This window comes from Molothrus aeneus, chromosome 7, assembly GCF_037042795.1.
Source record: "Molothrus aeneus isolate 106 chromosome 7, BPBGC_Maene_1.0, whole genome shotgun sequence".
Classification (NCBI taxonomy): domain Eukaryota; kingdom Metazoa; phylum Chordata; class Aves; order Passeriformes; family Icteridae; genus Molothrus; species Molothrus aeneus.
This window is the reverse complement of record NC_089652.1, coordinates 18,185,535-18,204,715: the sequence shown is the minus strand read 5'-3', so window position 1 is coordinate 18,204,715 and position 19,181 is coordinate 18,185,535. Positions and strand designations below refer to the sequence as shown.

Here is a 19,181-nt window from a genome sequence, read left to right as displayed (position 1 = left end):
CTTTGTCTATATAAATCTCAAGACATACTAAGGAAGTAGTGCTCCTGTTTTTAGTTGTTCCTCTGGGCCAATTTTATTGTATCACTCTAGATTACAATATTTTTTTAAAATTTCACCTAATACATTAGGTACAACATATTACTGATAGTTCATATTGTGACATGGGCATTTTAAGTAGTGTCCATTGATTTATTTAGAGTTCTCAGCTTTAAAAATTGTTTACATGCAATAAATTCTTTTTTCAACTAGAAAGTTGTAGACTTTATGGGATGCAGGATTTGGTCTTAAATGTAAGAATAATTTGTATCTTCCAGAAGGCATGTCATGAAACTTATGCAGATTTTTTTGATTCTGTTCTTTTTCTTTGAGAAGTAGCAAATTCCCATTCTGTGAAAAGGGGGTCAAAATTCAAAGTATTAATTTAAGGTTTTGTTCATAATTATAATTAACATAACTTTGACTGGCCGGTTACCAGCTGGTAGAATTCTCACATTTCTATTAGTAAATTGAACAAAAAACTTCCTTGCATTATCTTGAATTTCTTGATGAAATACTAGCTCTTCAACCACTGATTGGCAGAGGGAGGACCACAGGGTTAATGCATGGCAAGACGTTACAACAGAGTTGCTAAAAAAATTACTGTGATACCTCCTTCTTTTTAAAGCACTAGCTAAGACAAATACCAAATTGAGATTGCAGTAGCATATGATTTTTCTTATGCACAATTTTATCCTACTAATAACCTTGATTCCAGCCAGACCCATTTACATATGACTTGTTTTTAAGGCATAGCTTATTGCTGTTCTTTGAATGAAGTTGCATTTATGTTCCAGCTGCAAACATGCAGCAATGAAATCACGGAGGATAAATGTTTTCCTATGTGCAGAGTCTGTGTGTTTTCAGTAGATATCTCTATACCTGCTTTAACACTTGCCAGATTCCAGTAACTGAGCTGTGGGCCATCCTCTATCCTGAGCACAGCATGAGACACAGCCTTAATGAGCAAACCTTTTCACCAGCAAGGCCCTAGGGTTTTTTTATGCTGTACTTGCTTATGACTTGTACTTTTCACTTAGAGCTGGCATTGCTGCAAGAATAAAGCATTGTGCTAAGGCCTATTGTGCTAAGCATGAACTGTCTTTCTGCATAGCATTAACCCAACTGTCCTATTGCATTTAGGTGCAATTTCTTCTAATAGACAAATACAGGTTTGTTTTTTCCATACATCTTAAGTGAACTTACACAGAACGTATTTTTTAAAGAGCCATTTTATTGGAAAAAATTTGATGTACTGGCAAAAAAAGGGCTTATTCAAGCAGGATTGGGGTTTTTTGTAGCACTGGTTACACATACAACTATATTGTAAATTCATAGCTGTAAGTCATTTGCAAAATATCTTTGGGCATTCTGTTTGCAAGCTGTAATCCTTGGGAGTCAAGCATCTATCTTCCTCCATTAGGTCAGGCAGTGTCTGCTCAGCAGCATCAAACTAGAGAGTTACAACAGGGAGTTGCAGTGCTTGACTTTAAACTACCTTGACTATAAAAGCAGGAGTAAAGATATGGCAACTAGAGCTGTGACACATCTTAGAGTTCCCGCTAGGCATAAACCTGGTTCTTAGCCAAAACTAGGCCTCATAGTGTCTTAGCTGGTACTTTTGTCCCTGCTCTGTGTTCTGCAGTCACCTTTTCACTTGTCTCTTCAGCAAAGACCAGAGGCCAGCAGTGGTGTGCAGGAGTAGAAACTTAAACCAAGTGACAGGAGAACAGTGAAGCTGTCTCTGCCACTTGATTCTCCAGTGTTGTAGGATTGGTAGAAGCTTCATCCTGCGTGATAGGTAACTCTGAGTGGCAGGCTGCTTCTGCTCCAATGAGTAAAGTATAGCTTCACACACTTCAGCATGAGGGAAGGATGAGGCCAATATTTAGAAATGCTTCTGTGCATTTTCTCCCTGCTCTTGTTTTGACCCTTTTTCTGCTGCATCTTATACAACAAGCTCCTTTGAGTCTGATCTCTGCAAATTCCTTTGTGTGCATCTCCAAAAGCCTCTAGCACAAGGGAATCAGGAGCATTTTGGTGGAGTTAATTATATCCGTAGCTGCCATGGAATGGGAGACTTGTCCTGAAAGAAGATTTGACTTTGCAATGGTAGTGGATGTAGCTAAGATAAACAATTTATTAGAGGAAGACGGTGAACAGGACATGAAATCCATATATCACCTGTGATGCCCTGTACCTGCAGGTGGTCATTTAACCATGGAACTTAGAGAGACTGGTGGATCCTAGCCATTTCTAAGGGTCTCTTCTGATAGTCATCATATGTGGTGTGTCACTGAAGGCATGTCCCATCCCAACAAACTCTTTAAATTCTCCAGATAACGAGATGGCAAAATATGGAGGAAGTAATGTGATTATAACTTGCAAAATGAGCCATTCACAGCTTACCCACTCTCAGACATTGAACAGTCAATGACCCAGAAAGATGTTTCAGTGGAGAGCTGATTTGCAGCTTTGTTGATTTTTGTTGGGAATTCTTCCCATGTCGGAGATGCTCTTCTGTGGATCTAAAGTAACTATAACTACCTGGCAATGAAGTGTGTGTGCTAGGTCTTGTTTTTGAAAGATTCCTTCTTTTTATCAGGAAGAGCTTGATCCAACTAGTACACTGTTGATGGTGTAGCTGGAGGTTTTTGTAGAGCCAGGTGTACAGAAGCTTAGCTGCAGGTTCTTTCATCACCTAGCAGTAGGATGCATGAAGGCTATTTAGGGCACCCCATCATGCCAACTTCTTATTTTTATTTTTCTTTCTTAAACCCTGATCACTAACTTTACTTAACCACAATGCAAATAGTAAGTCTTTGTAAGTAGGGAAAGCTCAAGTGGAACAGAAGACAGATGCTGTCTTTTTTAATGATAGAAAATTAGGCAATGTAAGTGGTTTTACCAAGAAATGGGCACTCTTTGAGCAACCCTGGCTGTGAAGCCTCTTGTGTTACAAAAGCAGGGCATCACCATAATCACCCCTGTAACTTGTTTTGATCAACTGCCATTGACTCTTCAGTCACTTTTCTGATTAGGTTAAAAAAGATATGAAAACCCATGAATTTTGGGTAGGTAGTTTTACAAATGCTTTGGAAAGAAATGCTAGTGCAGATGCTAGTGCACCACACAGCTCCTTTGCTGTTGTTTTAGTAGTGACTCAGTTTGGCACTCCAAGACAAGCAGTAGTTTAATTTAGGGTGAAACTCCTGCGTTTTTATTCCCTGTAAAGCACAGGCAAACATGTCACAGAGGTTACTAGTCTGGCCACTCTGAAGAGGCACTAATCATTAACCTGAAGAGGGCATATTTCATTTGTTACTACAAACAGACTGGGTCAGGAGAATGCCATTATCTGTAGGTGAAGATTAGCAGAAATTTAATATGATGTACAAGCAATTGACAGATGTCTCTTGATACCACTAAAGAAAAAAAAAAAGCTGAAGAAGCTGACAAGCTGACCAAAACCACCCCTCTTCCCCTGCCTGCTTGTCCCTGGGATGGCTTCTGGAGGTGTGGTGCTGGTGCAGGCTGGAGGCCAGTTCTCCTGTCCTTTGCATTGGTGAGAGACTTATTTCTGATTGTGGCTGTTGCAGGGTGACCCTTTCTCTCCTTTTGAGCATACACTCAAAACCAGTCTGCTGCTGCTTTCATTTCTGATATTTAGGGGCTGCTGCTTCTGCATCAAACTGCAGAGCTTGTTTGGCTTCTCTGGTCTTAACCCAATTTATTCTTCAATCCTAAAAGGTTGAATTAAACAGCTCCAATTGCCTTGGAACCAGTCCACCTGGTTGGGAAATGTCATACTCTGTTTTGTGCCATACAAAATGAAGGATTGAAGAGTTTGAACCTTCTTTTGTCATGAAAGCTCTGTTGCCTGTGGTTCTTGCCATGCCACTCAGTGATTTTGGTTTAAGAACAATGACCCCAGAAGGATGCTATCTGTTTTAATGAATTCTTACTTGACCTCCATGTTTAGATTCACTAATCGTATGCTCTCTGTTGATTGCTGACTAATCTGGTGGTGTCTTTTTCCTTGATTTTTAAATTGGTTCTAACTTTCACTTTTGCTCTGTCCTTTCCTCCTTTTAAATAGTTTTTCTTACCTCTTGCTGCAAGAATGTCTCAGGAGTCTTACTTTGAATCTAAAACAGAGGAGTCAAACAGTGCAGAGATGTCATGTCAGATCACAGCAACAAGTAACGGGGAGGTAGCTGGCATGAACCAAAGCCTGAAGGCCTTGATGATGACGGGCTTTGGGGATGTCTTCTCTCTGAACAAAGCAGGATCTGTCCTGCATTCTGGAATGCAGATAAACATGCAAGCCAAAAAGAATTCTTCTAAAACCACCTCTATGAGAAAAGGGAAGAAAATCAACATGGCTTTGGGTTTCAGTGAATTCGACTGGTCAGATGACGATGATGATGATGATTTTGATGACACAGATGATAGCAGCGAATGAAATAAGTTGTAGAGTTAACCCTGAAATCGTTTTAGCAAAGCAAAACAATAAAGTTTTAGAACAAGAATCCTGTCAGTTTGGTCTGTTTAAATCCTGTAAAAGAACAAAAAGCAAACAAACACCAACAAAAAAAATTTTTACCAGGCTGAGCGTATTTGTATGTTGAAAGATATGTTGTTTCTGTTTCAATTGTGCTGACTTATTTCTGCTTTGATGAAATTTAGAACTAAACTTTCCAAACTAATTGAGATTATTATTATTTCATGATTATATCTATAATTCCTAGTGCCTGATTACAGAAACTATGGCTTGATAAATTTAAGATCCGGAAACACTGGGAGAAACTTCAATGCCATTAATGCCATTAATGTCCTTCAAATTTTTCTTTTGTGTTTTTTGTCATTTCCCTTACCCCTTTAATTGTCGATCATATGCATATGCTTGTACTTTCAGATTTGCTATTTTCTACATCCATTCTTTCTTCCTGTTGTAGTGAAGGGGTTTGCTGTGTTTCTTAATTTAAAGCCGTTTTCAAGGCAGCATTGTGGGAAGTCACAAATACGTTTCTAGGAACAGAGAAGCTTGGGAAGGAAGAGAGGAGTTAGTTAAATATATAGTTTAAAAATGGAATAGCAGCAGAACTCAGATAATCCCTATTAGTAGATGATTTCTATAAATGTTCTTTTTTTTCCCCCTCACGTGTATGTGCATGTGTATATAATTCACTCTAGCAAAGTAAACTGCAATCAGACCTCTGCATCTATTATCAGATATTGTGATCTAGAAGCTAATTTTCAGTTATGTTGATGTGAATCCATGAAGCCTCATTAACTTTGATGGACTTATTCTTGTACCTGAGAGCAAAAATTGGTGTTTGTAAATTTTGATTCTGTTGTATCTGCTAAACAGCATGTGCCATCCTTGGGAAAGGACAAAGAGAAGCCACTGTGACATTTCAGCTTGGGCCCTACTACTGTGGCTTGTGTGAAATTCTCCATAGTAGAATCTGGCAGTAATGTCGGGAATATTTACTAGACTCTGCATAACTGTTTTTTGCAGCTACATTACTTTTAAAGTATTGTCACTGCTGTTACAGCTTACCATAAAACTCAGTGTCTAACAATCTGCTGCAATAATTGCCTGCCAGGCACTTATGTTGAGAGCAGTGAGGATGTTTCTCCTGATGACCCCTTTAGTGGTGATGCAGAAGGAGGGAGGGAAACCAGTGCGAACACAGATGCAGGTTAGAAAGGAAGATGTTGTAAAATATTTGCCAAGGAAGAAGGGCAGCATTTCAAAAGAAAAATGTTACTGTGTAGTTCAGCAGTAGTGGGAATAAGCCATCAAAATTCCATTCTCAATTACTGGAAGGGTTTCTTTTATAAAACTTGTGTTTTTAAGTGGCTTCTTTAATTATAGGCTTGCCTGTTACACAGCTCTAACCTGTATATTATGGTGTTTTGTGGATAGCTTAGAGAAAAATGGATACATTAGATAACAGCAGGCTTGAAATCATTTCCTATTCAGTCAACAAAACAAACTTCTTTGAAGAAGTTTTTCTAGAGTGGGCACCTCTTTGGGTTGTGAGAAAGAAAGAATTGTTTTATCCTTAAGTGTCAGCGCTGATCCAGTCACCTGCAAGACACAAGTGCTGTGCTCAGGCTGGCCTGCTCCATTCGCTCTGCATGGAATCAGTTCCTGCAGGATGTCATTTAACCCTCTTCCAGACACTCCCAAACCTCTTGAATTGAACTTTCCTCTTGTATCTGGAAGCTATTCTCATCATGAAATTATCATTTAAATGATGCAGTGAATGTTCAAAGTATCCCAAGGAGAAACTCTCTTGGCTCACGTGGGGATGGCTTCTTAGGTCCATCAAAGAAACCTGATTTTAGGGAGAAAAAGTGACTTGGAAGGGCGAATAATGAAATGGAAATAAGAACAAATAGCCTTTTCCAGTATAGATTTGTACTATTTTTGTAAGTCTACGTCTGCTAACACCCACTGCAATGATACTATTTTTGTAACTGCCACTTTGCACTCAGCAAAATTGTGATGGATTTGTGTAATGTAATATGTGCACTTTAGATCTTAAGGTGTGTATCATTGTGCATAAATTACTGTACCACATAAGCAGTGTAGGGATGTACAACTGAAAACAAAATTTGTTTCAGTGCATTTCTAATTCAAAAACCCAAAAAAATCTGTTCCTAGCACTGATATTTTGCACTTTTTTGGTGTTTGACAATCTTAGAGCACTTCATGCACATTTATGTTTGTGTGGGTTTTAAGTGAATTTGTAAACTAACTCCTTAATCTTTACAGAAATAAAAATAGTTTTTAAGTAGTATGACACAGATTTTCATAGTTGCAACATCACAAGGTTTAAGTCTGTCTTCAAGGTTTTGTGCTTACCCAGGTGTGTAACCTATATCAGCAAATATCATCAGAATGTGGTAACATGCTTGTAGTAATTTCTACCTACTTGTTTCAGTGTTTTTTAATGAAGCAAGATGGATTTTTTCCCCTTTGCCTTTTTTCCCCATGTTGTTTCTCAAAGCAAATTAAACAATATTAAGGAAAAGTTTAAGCTCTTCTAAAACTTCCTCATGCATTTAAAGTAGCAAAGGTGACCTCTGAATTGTAGATAAGGTGATAATGTGACAAACTCTTCTGATGCAGTTGAGATATGGTATTATACTTAGGATATTGGTTGTGCTTACTAAAAAAGCAGTGGTATTAATTGCATTTTTACTTTCCTGTGATGAGTTTCACACCAGGTGTCTCCAGTTTGCAAGCCAGTTACCATATGTGAGAATCAAGCTGTGTTGTTTCTGCCTCTGAAATGCTTCTCACTAGATAAAGGCTTTGAAAATGGCTCAGGTGGACAGGTATGGTGGCTGGAGGAGGGCAGAGTATTTCATCTTCCACACCTGATTTTGCTCTGCAGTGTATCCAAGTCCATCTTCTACCTGTCTCATCATCAGATTATACAAATCTCCACAGCAGTCCAGAGCCACATCGTGTGTCAGCTAATGCAAGCATTAGCCAAACCCAGAAGGGATTTCTCTGGCTGCTCTGGGCCAATGCCAGAACAAACCACCAAAAGCCTTCCTGTGCCTTGTACACCTCTCAGCTCACTAGGCCCTGCCAGGCCTTTTGGGTTCCAGTTTCCTCTGTCTTCCATAAAGCCTGAAGGTATTTGCGGTAAAATAATATCACTGCATTTGATGGAGGGGAAAGGTAAGAACCAGGCCTGAACTTGGCATATTTACTAGGCTGCTGTACTGCAGACATGAACTTAGGTGGGTAAATGGCCTCAGAGAAGAATTGGGAGGATCGACTTTTGGCTTGCTTAATGGTCAGCTGGGACCAAGACAGGATGTCCAACTCCCAACTCCTTTTCTTTAGCAGTGGTGAAAAAATATGGGAATGGGACTTAAAGAAGGAAAACTTTTGATGTAGTCATTTTTGTGACAATGTCATCACTAATTTCTTGGAGTAGCAAGTGCCTTAGGGTACTTAGGGTTGTGGGTGTGCTGCATTGCCAGCCATTGTGTGCTCCCTGACGTGGAGCTTGTCCCCTCTGGACTGGAAGGGCTTTCTGGAGGTGAGGTCTGGCGTGGCCTCTTGTCACACAGTCATGTTCATGGCTTGTCATTTGCTTATCATTCCAGAGCTTTTCTTAGATGTTGATTCCCTTTCCTTCTGGGTTTTAAAGTGTTTATTCGGAGTTAAAATATCTGAGGCAGTAATGATGGGTATTGCTCTCAGCAGTAGCAATAGATCTGTAGTGTGCATATAGCTGTTAAGTACTGAGCAGTGTTACTGTGTGTCTTTAGTGGTGTACTTCCTTTATCTGTAATCAGGCAGCTTTTACAGGTTTTTAATAAGACCTCTGACTTGACAGAGGTTTTAACTACAGTCCTAGTTAGAATGTTCAGGTAGAAAAAGTAAGTTCATTTAGTAATTTTCACAGCCCTTAAAATGCACTGGTAGGAATCTGGAGGAGAGACCTTTCCCCTTTCCCCCAGGCTTCAACTTAGTGTACACTGTAAAATCTGCACAGAGATTTCTGATGTGTGAAGATTTAATTTTAAAACTGTAGAACCAATTATTTTCTTTTAACATTTTATATTGTGTGCTAAATACTCATATGCCTTTTAAAGTCAGATATAGTCCACTGCATTTCTTGCTTTTGCACTACTGAAGAAGTTTTGTACTGAATAGTAGGAGTCGATGCTACTTACACTTCAGGTTTGAACTGATGGAATTCGAATAGAAACTATTTTCACAGTGTTAGAAAAATTAATTTTCCCTTCTGAAAAAGCAAAGCTGAGCGCAATGCCTATGCCAAGACTCTTGTGCTGTAAACTGAATATATCATTTGTGTGGAACATGCAATGTTACACTTATGTGTGGTAAAATCTTGCAGTGTCAGTTATTCTCTTTATTGCACTTGACATACCATGTCTTGTTTTATTCACACTGTGGATTCGATTTTCCAGTGTAAAACCAAAGCAAACAAACAAAAAGAAATCATACAATGTATTCAATTTCCTCAATTGGTGTCATAAACTTTCTTTTGGTGTGAACTTTTCCCTTGCTTCTCTTTTGTTCCAAACTTCTATTTTGCAATAAACATTTTGACAGTAAATTGTATGCATTTGTGTGACTGTGTAAAATGCTGGAGTTCCAAGAGGTTCCTTATTGTCTACTGGTTTAAGTCACTTTTCTGTATTACTAACTGTGTGACATTTCTCCTTTATTCTCCCATTAAGAAAAAAAAAAAAGATAAATAATACAGAACTATTCTGCCACTGGTTGTATTTAAACCAGAAGAAAGCAGAAAAAACCCACTGTACATCTAAAAATGCGTTATTGGACTTCTGCAGTAAATTATTCAGTTGTACAAATCATTTTACCAGGCTGCTGCTGCAGCACCAGCCAGTTTGACTCTAAGTACCTACAAAAGGCACAACTCAGCCTCCTGAGGGGGTTCATGATTGCCACTTGCCCTTCCTTGTCCTTTAGTGTTGCCCCCAGCACTACTTTTGTCCCACAGTGTTCTGCCCGGGCTGCAGGTCACTTAGTGTGCAGCTGGAGGTGCTGGGATGCCTAGGGGACATGCTTGGCTTGTGGGTGGGGTCTGGGGACCCTGGGGGTGGCAGGATTCTCTGAAGGAGGTGACAAAGCCATGGGGGGTCGGGGGTAACCGAGCTGAGTCTCTCATAAATCACTGTTATCTACATCAAAAAGTCTGCAACTACATCATGATATTGAGCTGCTGGGAGACACTGACTGTCCAAATACAGATCTATAATTAATGGTAATCCTTTAAGCTGAATAAAAATGCCAAGAAGATGACACTTTGGATACCATATATTTGAATGAGTATAAAAATGGCAATCACTGTTACAGTGACGTCTTCTCCTCTGTCAGTTTTCACATCATCCCAGAATTTTGTTTAATGCAGCCATTCCTCCGTGGTTTCCTAGTGCTTCAAGAGCTAACATCATCTTGCATCCAACAAAGTGTAGGAGGAGGCTGGGAAGTGCTGCACTCCTCCAGCCTTACAGGAGTTGTTACAAAGCAGTGGCAGAAACCAAGAGAGACTTGTCTGTACATGGGTGGGAAGACAGGCTGCAGCGGCCAGACTCCAAATTCTGTTTTCACTGCTGTCCAGTGAAAGTTTTCCTTCCTTTTGCAGAAAATACCCATCATTTGGGAGGGAGTCATAATCCCAGCATTATTTTCATTGCAGAACAAAGCCATAGCAAAAGCCTTCCTGTAGTGTCAGAACCAAGAGGAGAGGCAGATAGAGTCCCTTGCCATCAGAAGGTTTACTTTTGCTTCTTAAGTTGTTTTTGTTGGAGATCTGCTGGTAATTTTATCTGCAGAGAGGAACAGGATCGATTTAACACTGCCAACATGCTGTTGGAGCCAGCCCACAATCAGTGTGAATGCAGTGGTTTAGTGCATCAGTATGAGTTGCAGCTTAAGTCCTTTGCAGGGAAAAAGGAGCAGAATGGTATCAGCTACCAGAGTAAAATTTGGGTGGAGGGGAGAAAAATGGTCGGATGGTTTTCTTTTCAATTCGTATCTCTCACACAGTTGCTGCCCTCCTTTGATATTTGTGCATGGACCGAGGAAGATGTGGTGAGTATTCTATGTTAATGTGGCCAGGGTCCTGATGCTGGAGCTCCCTGACAAATTACAGCGGGCGTGGTGGGCGGGAAGGCTGGATCAGAACATCTAGGTGAGATCTTACTGCTGTTTGGTAAAGCTTGTGTCCCAGAAAAGCTTGAAAATGACCAGGAGTAAATTTGAGTTACCTTCATAAAACAGCCACATTCTCCAGTGTCCAGAAAATAGTGGGAGCTGGGAACTGCCAGCAGTCAGGAGAGCATTCCTGGGTCCTCATTCAAGGAATGTGGAAGTGCCCAATGACCCAACCCTGGACATGACAAAATGAGTTCAAAGGTTTTATCCCACTGTGTGCCACCTGGATAGCAATTAACTGAAAAAAAGTTTAGAGCTTTTTAGGGGGTGTGGAACCTCTCTTTGATATAAAATAATGGCATTGAGTACTTTATACTTTTTCATTCAGTTAAAAGTCTAAACAAGACAGATTAGTGATTTATCTCTGACACAGTGATGTGTCAAAATGATTTTAATGTCCTATCAAGCACTGCCTTTGTGTCTTATGCATCATGGGGTTGTTTGGCTGACATTTACCAAAGGACTGTCTGGAAAGCCAGTGTAAAATCCATAAAAGCCCTGGCTCCTTCACTTCAGCCCTTTTAGCACATGACATTTCTCAGTTGCTTTGGTCATTTCAGTTCTTCATGACCATAAACTGAGAAAGGTGGGTGCAAAATGGAAGGCAGTTTGGAAAAGTTAAATAGAAGTAATCACTTGCATTGGTGAGTCCTGAGTCCTTTATCCCAAGGTGAGAAATGTTTTTAAATTTTGTTCTAAAAAGGATAATTACTTGTGAACTCCAAATAACTGTAATACAAGACTTTGATAATTTGAACTTCAAGATTGATTCTTCTTTTTTGCAGTTTTTCTGGATGCAACAACTTACTAGAAAAGGTAAAAGCTATTCATACGTCCTTTCACGCTCACATTTATGAATTAATATACATTTGTTCATTTTCCCCCCTCCAATAAAGTGCCATGTGGATTTCTGAATAACCTCTTTTATCTTAAGGCGATGCTTCTGGTGAAATGAGTGTCTATGCTAGCTTGTTTAAGGAACATCATATCACTGGGAAGCAATTGCTTCTTCTAGAAGAAGAGGATTTAAAGGACATGGGAATTGTTTCCAGAGGACACATCATCCATTTGAAGGTATTATCAGCATATATTGAATGGTGCAGTAGGTTATAGTGTGAGTATTACAGAGTCTATGGAGTTTCAGTAGTGTTAGCAGCAAAAAAGTTTACAAAGCTAAATAGAGAACATATTTGGTATCTAAAATAAACAGAATTATAGCTTCATATGGATCTAGAACTCAAAGCAACCTGAGCATTTTATGAGGCATGAAAATGTGCTGTGGTCTTTACACTTCTCTGTAGTTCTTAGTTTTCTTGTGAGCTTGATAGCAGTACTGCTGCAGCTTCACCTAGGAGGGCCATTCTCCCAGCAGAAAAGCTTGGGAATCTTCAGAGAGAACTCTATTTAGCTGAAGGAGCAACAGATACGAAACAGTTATTTGAACTGAAATCTCAACTTCTCAATTTCCACATCTCATTTATGGCATAAGGAATATTTAGACTAACAAAATTCATTTGGACAACTTTAAAGCTGATTGACAGACAGGTTTCTTTGCTCTTAAAACTTTGCTTTTAAACAGTGTTTTAAATGTCTAATGTTTGTAATGAGTTAAAAAAATCACGGTCTGGAAAATGTGATCATGACAGCAGTAATGGTATTAGTACTGTATCCACAGGAGAGTTTTCTGGCAGTCAGCTTTGGAAAAGAGATTCTATAAAAGCAGTGTCTCTAATTCTGTTGAGTCTCAATCATTTTAGATCCCAATTTGCTAGTAAAGAGATACTTGTATTGTAATTGCTAGTCCTGCAAATTTAGCTTTGTAAGTCACACAAATTTATTCCCCTTTTTCTCATCAGCCATTTTTTCCATGCCCACACACCATTACAGTTATATTTAATTTACATTTCCTACAGGGAAAATTATTGAAACTTAATAAAGTCAATAATGTCCAAAATGAAAGATCTCAGCTTCCTGGGTTGATTTGAGCATAAATAAAAACAACAAAAAGAAGTTCCCTGAACATCTCTTTTTCTGATTAAGCAGATCTGATTCTGAACACAAATCAGGGCCAATCTACCACAACAGTTTCCAGAACAGGGCTATATTTTAAACTCTTCTCACATGCCCTAATGTATCCACAGTGGAAAACAGGGCATGTGGGGTTGTGCTGTTTTTCATGCTGGTATTTGCAGGGTGAGATAATAAATAACTCCTATCTGGTTTTGTTGATTTTTTTCCTAGACTGCTATTGAGAAGTTGACCCATGACTACCTAAATCTATTTCATTTTCCACCATTAATTAAGGTAAGTCTCACTGTTGATATAAGACATGCTTCTCGTGCTGATATGAATATTTCCCGGTTCTCATGTCTCAACTTTCCCCCATTCAGGGGAGGGCAAGGTTGCAGTTCCTACAGAGGGTTGTAACAAATGTGGAGAGTCAACAGCAGCAATGGGTCACAGGAGAACAAATAATAGGATAATAGAAATTGTTTTCAGGGAAGTTCTCAGTTTGAGTACTTTATACCTTTTGTACCATGGAGCTGGTAGAATTAAATTAAATGACAACTGGTTGCAATTTGCTTGTTGTCATTAATCAGAAACTACTTTGAAGAGCCATTCCTCCAAACTGCTGCCACCAACTGGTCACCACTGAAGAAGCAGACCCCTGGCCCAGAATAAGCCCATAATTCCCCAGTCTGCTAATGTTATAGGAGAGAAGGGTGACAGGATGATTTAGTGTCTTGCCACCCTGACGTTAACCCATTAGTTTTCTGATAATCAGTAATAAGACCCATGCAAAAGTGAGGGAGTGTTTGGGAACTTTGGTTTTGCTAGAGCAGATATTTGCCTTATTTAATTCAGTAAGCTAACCAAGGAATTCTAGACCCCAAATCCTGAAGTAGCTTTTTTAGTCACAATTTATTGCACAGCAATAGAGTGAAATCCACGTAAAGAAAATTTTCATATAGCAAAACTCTGTTCCCTGGAGGGAAAAATGAAAAATGAAAGTCAGAGCATTGCTGCTTTGCTTTGCTGTGCCAGCTGCAATTCCAGTGGCAGAGGCCGTCACAGTGCTTGCAGGGACACTGCACTGTGCCAGAGCAGCTCAGCCAGGAGCAGGAAATGTGCAGCATCTCCCACTACCAGCTCTAAACCCATGCAGAAGCCTTTGTCCCTCTTGGAGTGTGATGTCTCCTTTCTGTTGCCTGCCAGACTTGTCACACCTGAAAGGCAAATCCTTTCTGCCACCAAAGGGTGCGCTGCTGTCTCCCAGTGGGTTGTGATAGATGTGAATTCTCACCTTTGCCTGTTTTTTGGCAGGATTCTGCAGGTGGAGCTGAAGAAAGCATTGAGAAAGTAGTGAATCTTGAACTTGTGTTTGGTTATCACTTGAAGCCAGGAAATGGTCCAAAGGTAAGCTGGGAGTGCTAGATGAGTTGGTTTGGTTAAGAGTCTCTACCCAGAGCGTCCAATATCTTCTGGACACAAAAGATAAATTTGCATGAGAATTCTCTTGTTTTGGAAAGTGCTGACTGAATGTCAAGGTAGCATATGGGGCTGCATCAGTGGTGAGGAACTGTTCCCCAGAACAAGCAAGGAAGAAAGAAGTGGCACAGAAAGTTTTGGCTGAAAGCTTTTGTTTCCTTGTGAACTATTTTTTAAATTGTAATTTTTATAATTTGGGATTTCATTTTGTTCCTTTTATCCCAGTGAGTGTGAAATGGTAATCCATTTATTCAAAAAAACCCACTGACAGTTGAGCAGTGGCATATGCCTGATGTTGGTGGGCAGACTTCCTTTTGTCTCAGCAAAAAGGAGATGCTGTTTTATGCAACCAAGAGGAGTTTGGGAAATACATGGTATGCATGGCTGCTGGCTGGGCAGGACTGGTCCTGGTGGAGACTGTGTGCTCTCGTGGTCGTGGGGAAGGAGGGAGGGGTGGTTGGAGCACACTGCACAGAGCTGCTGTGCTCCAGCAATTGCCAGCGTGCCACATGCTAATCAAACCTCAGCTCCAAGCCGAGCTGCTTCAAGGATCTCTCGTTACACCCTGTGTAGCAGGAGCGTTGATGACTCCAGATGTTCCAGCAAAGGATTTCTACCACATTGTTTTTTCTCAAGAGTGAGGTTTGTCCCATGCTTTTTGTTTGCTTTGTCCAGCTTGCCATGGACTCTGAATTCAAGGGTTTTAGAATTAATCATCTATGTGGAAATGGTATGCAAAGCATTTCTGAGCTAGAGTCAGGGGTTGTGACAGCAGGATTTGTTTCCTTTTGTATTTGATAAATCTGCATTGTGTGTCCACCCTAAACTTGTGGGAGGCTGACTTTCATCTTGTGTTATCTGGCTGCTTTGCTTTCAGGGCATATTGTTTGCAGAAGTCTCTTGATTTCTGTACTTGGTGGTGCTTGCAGAGAAAGCATTTAGGTTTGAACTTAGTAGGAACTTGTACTCATACTGAAATAATTTCATCAATTTGAAAAAGCTTTTTGTCTGGAGATTTCCTTTTTTAGTTTATTTCTTTTATCCTGAGTACTTCTTTTTCCTATAAAAATCTTCTTTATCACTATGTGAATTACTTAGACTGTCTCAGTGTTCTTGAATGCATGTTGCTTATGCAGCTGTACAGCTGCTTTTTTGTAGGTGTGCATTTTTCTCTCCCATGTGCAACTGACTTGAAGGAGCTAAAAGTCCATGAAAAAACTCATATCTCCCTTCCATTTCCAATATGGGCTGTGAGCAATAGTACAGGGAGTTGGGCAACCACCTGCAGGAAAGACCAAAAGAAGGAGGAAATAGACCTCTGAGCACTGGAAAGAAATTCATGTTGTACTAATGCCTTCTTGAGTTTGAAGATGAGTAGATGTTTTAGCCATGACAGCAAAATGTGCAAATGAGACTGTATGCAAAGTCTGTGGGACAGAAGCTGAATTGTTATGAGAGGGCAGAGTTAGTTCAATGGGCCTGTGTAGTGTTGTTGTAACCTCTGCAGGCTTCTGACAACCTTTTTATTTGGTCCTGCCTTCCCTGTGAGCTCCTAATTGGTCCTGTGTGCTCTGTGTGCTGTTGGGCCCTTTTCTAAGAAGCTGTGGTTGCAAGCCAGGCATGCCTTCCCTGTCAGCTGCCCTGCTGCAGCACCCTGTGTGCTCAGTGATGGCATTCCAGGGAATGCACAGTTTGTCACCTGAGTATGTCTGGGCTGGAAACATCTGTCTGAGATCTGCACATTGTACCTGCCTTTAAAGATATTGCAGCAGAGCCAGTTTGAAAAAGTGAACTGGAAGGAGCAGGTTGGTTGAGTTTTTTGGGCAGAGTGCTAGGGCCAACATGGGCAAGTAATTTGCATTAAACATAACATTAACAAAGACTGGTGTGGTAGAAACTGTATAGGAAATTTGGCTAGCTTGCTTCTTTGAAAACCCCTGCATACAATCTTCTGGCTCCCCTAGAGGCTGCTTTGAGCTGCCAAAATGAACTGGGAAAAGGGTGAAAACCAGATTGAATAAACTTCTTTTATTGTCCCATTTTTGTAAAAGAATGGTGCCTGTTCCTGTAAAACTGGGTCAGCAGAAGCACTTGGGATCATACCTTCCACCATCTTTATAGCTAAAAAGCTGGCCTACATCAGTTTAAAAATAAAATTCTCAAAGGAACTTTACCCTAATCAGTCCCTATAACCAGCCTAACTAAGAAGCATTTCTCCTGTTTTAATCATGAGGAAAAAGAGGCAGTAAGCTCAAATCTGGGTTACACATTGAGGGTGTGTGTTCCCTGGGTGGTGTGATGGCTGCTAAACTTGTGTACAGGGAGAGAGATTATTAGGCTCAGCTGGGAGGTGGTGCAGTGCAGCAGGAAGGGCTCTGTAAGGAGAACAGGTCATGCTGGGAGGTTTTACACCAGGCTGGCTCTGTGCTGGTCTCTGAGTCCATGTCCCTTTAGTTATTGTAGTGCATCTTCTGGTGTAGTTGCACGTGGAACCAAGGCATCCATGTCACTTGAGGTGGCTCTGCCCAAGCTTGGAACAGGATGGACACATAGGACAAAAGCCTCCTGGTCCAAATGAAAGCTGGCGAGTGCATCATGACATACAGCAATGCCACCAGATATAAAAGTGCTGGAGAAGCTTGTCCAGGACCCAGAAGCCATTTCAGGGGTGCTGGTTAATTCGGGTGTGTTTGGCTGGTAAGAGCACAGCACTATCTGTGGTGTGAAGATGGTTCCTCAGGGCACAGATGTCCCCTCCTGGGCACCTCACTGTGCCCCATCAGCACAGCCAGCACACCTTTCTTTGTCAGCAGGCAGAAAATTAAGGCCTTAGGAATGGCAGTGCCTTTTAGCAAGGATCCTGCTGGATATGCTTCAGGACAGCATTTGAATGTTCAGCCTTTTCTGTATGCTGAATGAAACATTGACTTCCCAGTAAACAGCTTTACCAGCCCCATATTTTTTATCTAATTTAAACTGCATCTTGTAGTGGGATTATGTTGGTTTCCACCAGCTGACAGATGCAGTCATTTCATTACAGTTTCCTTCCTTTTTTAGCTACATCTTTGGAGGCTATAAAAGCTCAGTTGACCTTTGTGCTCTCTGAATGCATCAGGAGTGAGCACTGCAAAGCTAACCTGGTTTTTAGAGGTTTCTTTTCCAACACTTGTAGTTCAAGTTATGTGGTTACTTCCATTCACTGCCTTTTCATGACCTTTGTGTACACAGTTCCCAATGAGCTGAAAGGTGATAGATTTAGACTTTTTTCTCCCCCACAAATAAAAAAAAAAAGCAGGGGACCACCAATTAAGTCCAAGACGGAGAGTAAAACAACAAACCCTGGCAGTTGTGGCTTGAACTGATTTGCAGGACTGCAGGGGGAATTTTCAATGGCTTTCTCATCCTAGATGGCTCATTAAAATTTTCCAATCAGGGAAAGGTGCCTGAGCTATGTCGGCTCCACACTGATGAATCACCAAACCCCTTGAGAAGGATGCCTTACAGTCTTTTTGCCTTCTATTGATGCATTCTTTAGTTTTGGTCCTCAAAAGGGCAGATTTCACTATGCCATTGAATGTTTTCATTTTTTACCGAGAGTGGCACAATTTGACCTATATCCAAACACAAAGCCTTGAAGTTGGCTCACCATTTCGCCTGATTTTTCCCCACTTCCCTCTCCCTCCATTTGACAAGGTAAGGAGCAGAGCCTCTTCAAAGCCATCTGCTAACTGTGTGAACTATTTTCTAGCCTTGAATATCCAAACTGAGATGTATTTTAATGCTATTATTTAAATGTGTAGTGGCAAAGGTAATATACTATTAAGGCTACTTTAAAGTGACATTGTGACCAACTCTTCATGTGGAGAAGCCCAGGCCAGCAAAATGCAGGCAGTACAAAAAATCAGTACTGAAATAGTTGTAACTGGAATGTGGTTTCACAAGTGCTTGAGACCATTTCTGCTGCTTGTTCCTCCCCACCCTCCCACTATATCAATGCTCATAAATTCTTTCTTTACTTTCTTAAAAATAAAGCAAGAGCCAAGGTATAACATTTGAAATTTCAGCTCTACAGTTTTTCAGTCATTTATATTCTCCATGCTCTGTAGGTATTTTAACCCACTTCACTAAGTAAAAATGGAGGAGGAATTGGTTTTATCTAACCCTCCCTTTGCAAAATAATCACAGGTACCTTGACTTTCTAACATGGGGTTATTTGTCCTTATCTCAAAACCTCATCTTCTAAATCCTCCCTCTTTAATTCCATTTCAAAGCACAATGCTTTCAGTACTAAAGACTAATAGTTAATGCAAGAATCAGAGTAGCTGTGTTCATGTGCTATTTTCATAAATTTGTTCCTATTCTATCAAGTACTCAGTGAGGGGACACAAAAGATTACCTAAGCTGTAAAATAATACCACAGCCACATTAAAATATTGTCACCACCATTGAGAACAGAATATTCTAGTCTGCTAAGAAGGTGGATCAGTGCAGGTGATCTGAGCTCCTGGTATTATCTTCCAAAGACTCTTTTCAGGACCATGTATTGTTTTTGCATCAGGTGGAGCTGGTATAACTCCATCATCTCCACTGGGATTGCTCCAGGAGCTGTAGCATCCATATGTGACTGAAGTCGAACTCAAGCCAAGACCTTTAAAAATCCTTGTGTAGACAGTGCTAGACCAGAGATTCCTATTAGAAATTATTTCATAGCCGTGAAGAGACATAGACTTTTCAGGTAGGTATTTTGTTCACTTGACTTTCTAGACTTTTTTAACCTAAAGATTTATTTTTATACCTTGGCCACTGAATTAACTTGCTACCTTCCACACGTTATCTCTCACATACTGCAGACAGGTCTGCAGAAGCACAGAGAGGTTCCCAGTGATCTGTAGGCTTGGCATGTGCTATC

At 40.4% G+C, this 19,181-nt stretch overlaps 1 protein-coding gene across 2 annotated transcripts in view; it reads left to right on the top strand.

Moving 5' to 3' along the window:
• The window catches only part of MAP3K20 (mitogen-activated protein kinase kinase kinase 20), a 90,261-nt gene that overhangs the window by 56,983 nt on the left and 14,097 nt on the right, over positions 1–19,181 (top strand). The window contains exons 12-16 of one of the 2 annotated variants that reach the window (XM_066553219.1): positions 10,616–10,660; positions 11,569–11,599; positions 11,718–11,857; positions 13,025–13,087; positions 14,108–14,200. In XM_066553219.1, the coding sequence (XP_066409316.1) occupies positions 10,616–10,660; positions 11,569–11,599; positions 11,718–11,857; positions 13,025–13,087; positions 14,108–14,200 (372 nt within the window). Of the gene's footprint in view, positions 1–4,135; positions 9,159–10,615; positions 10,661–11,568; positions 11,600–11,717; positions 11,858–13,024; positions 13,088–14,107; positions 14,201–19,181 lie in introns of those variants that run through there. The other variant, XM_066553220.1, reaches the window with a different exon arrangement.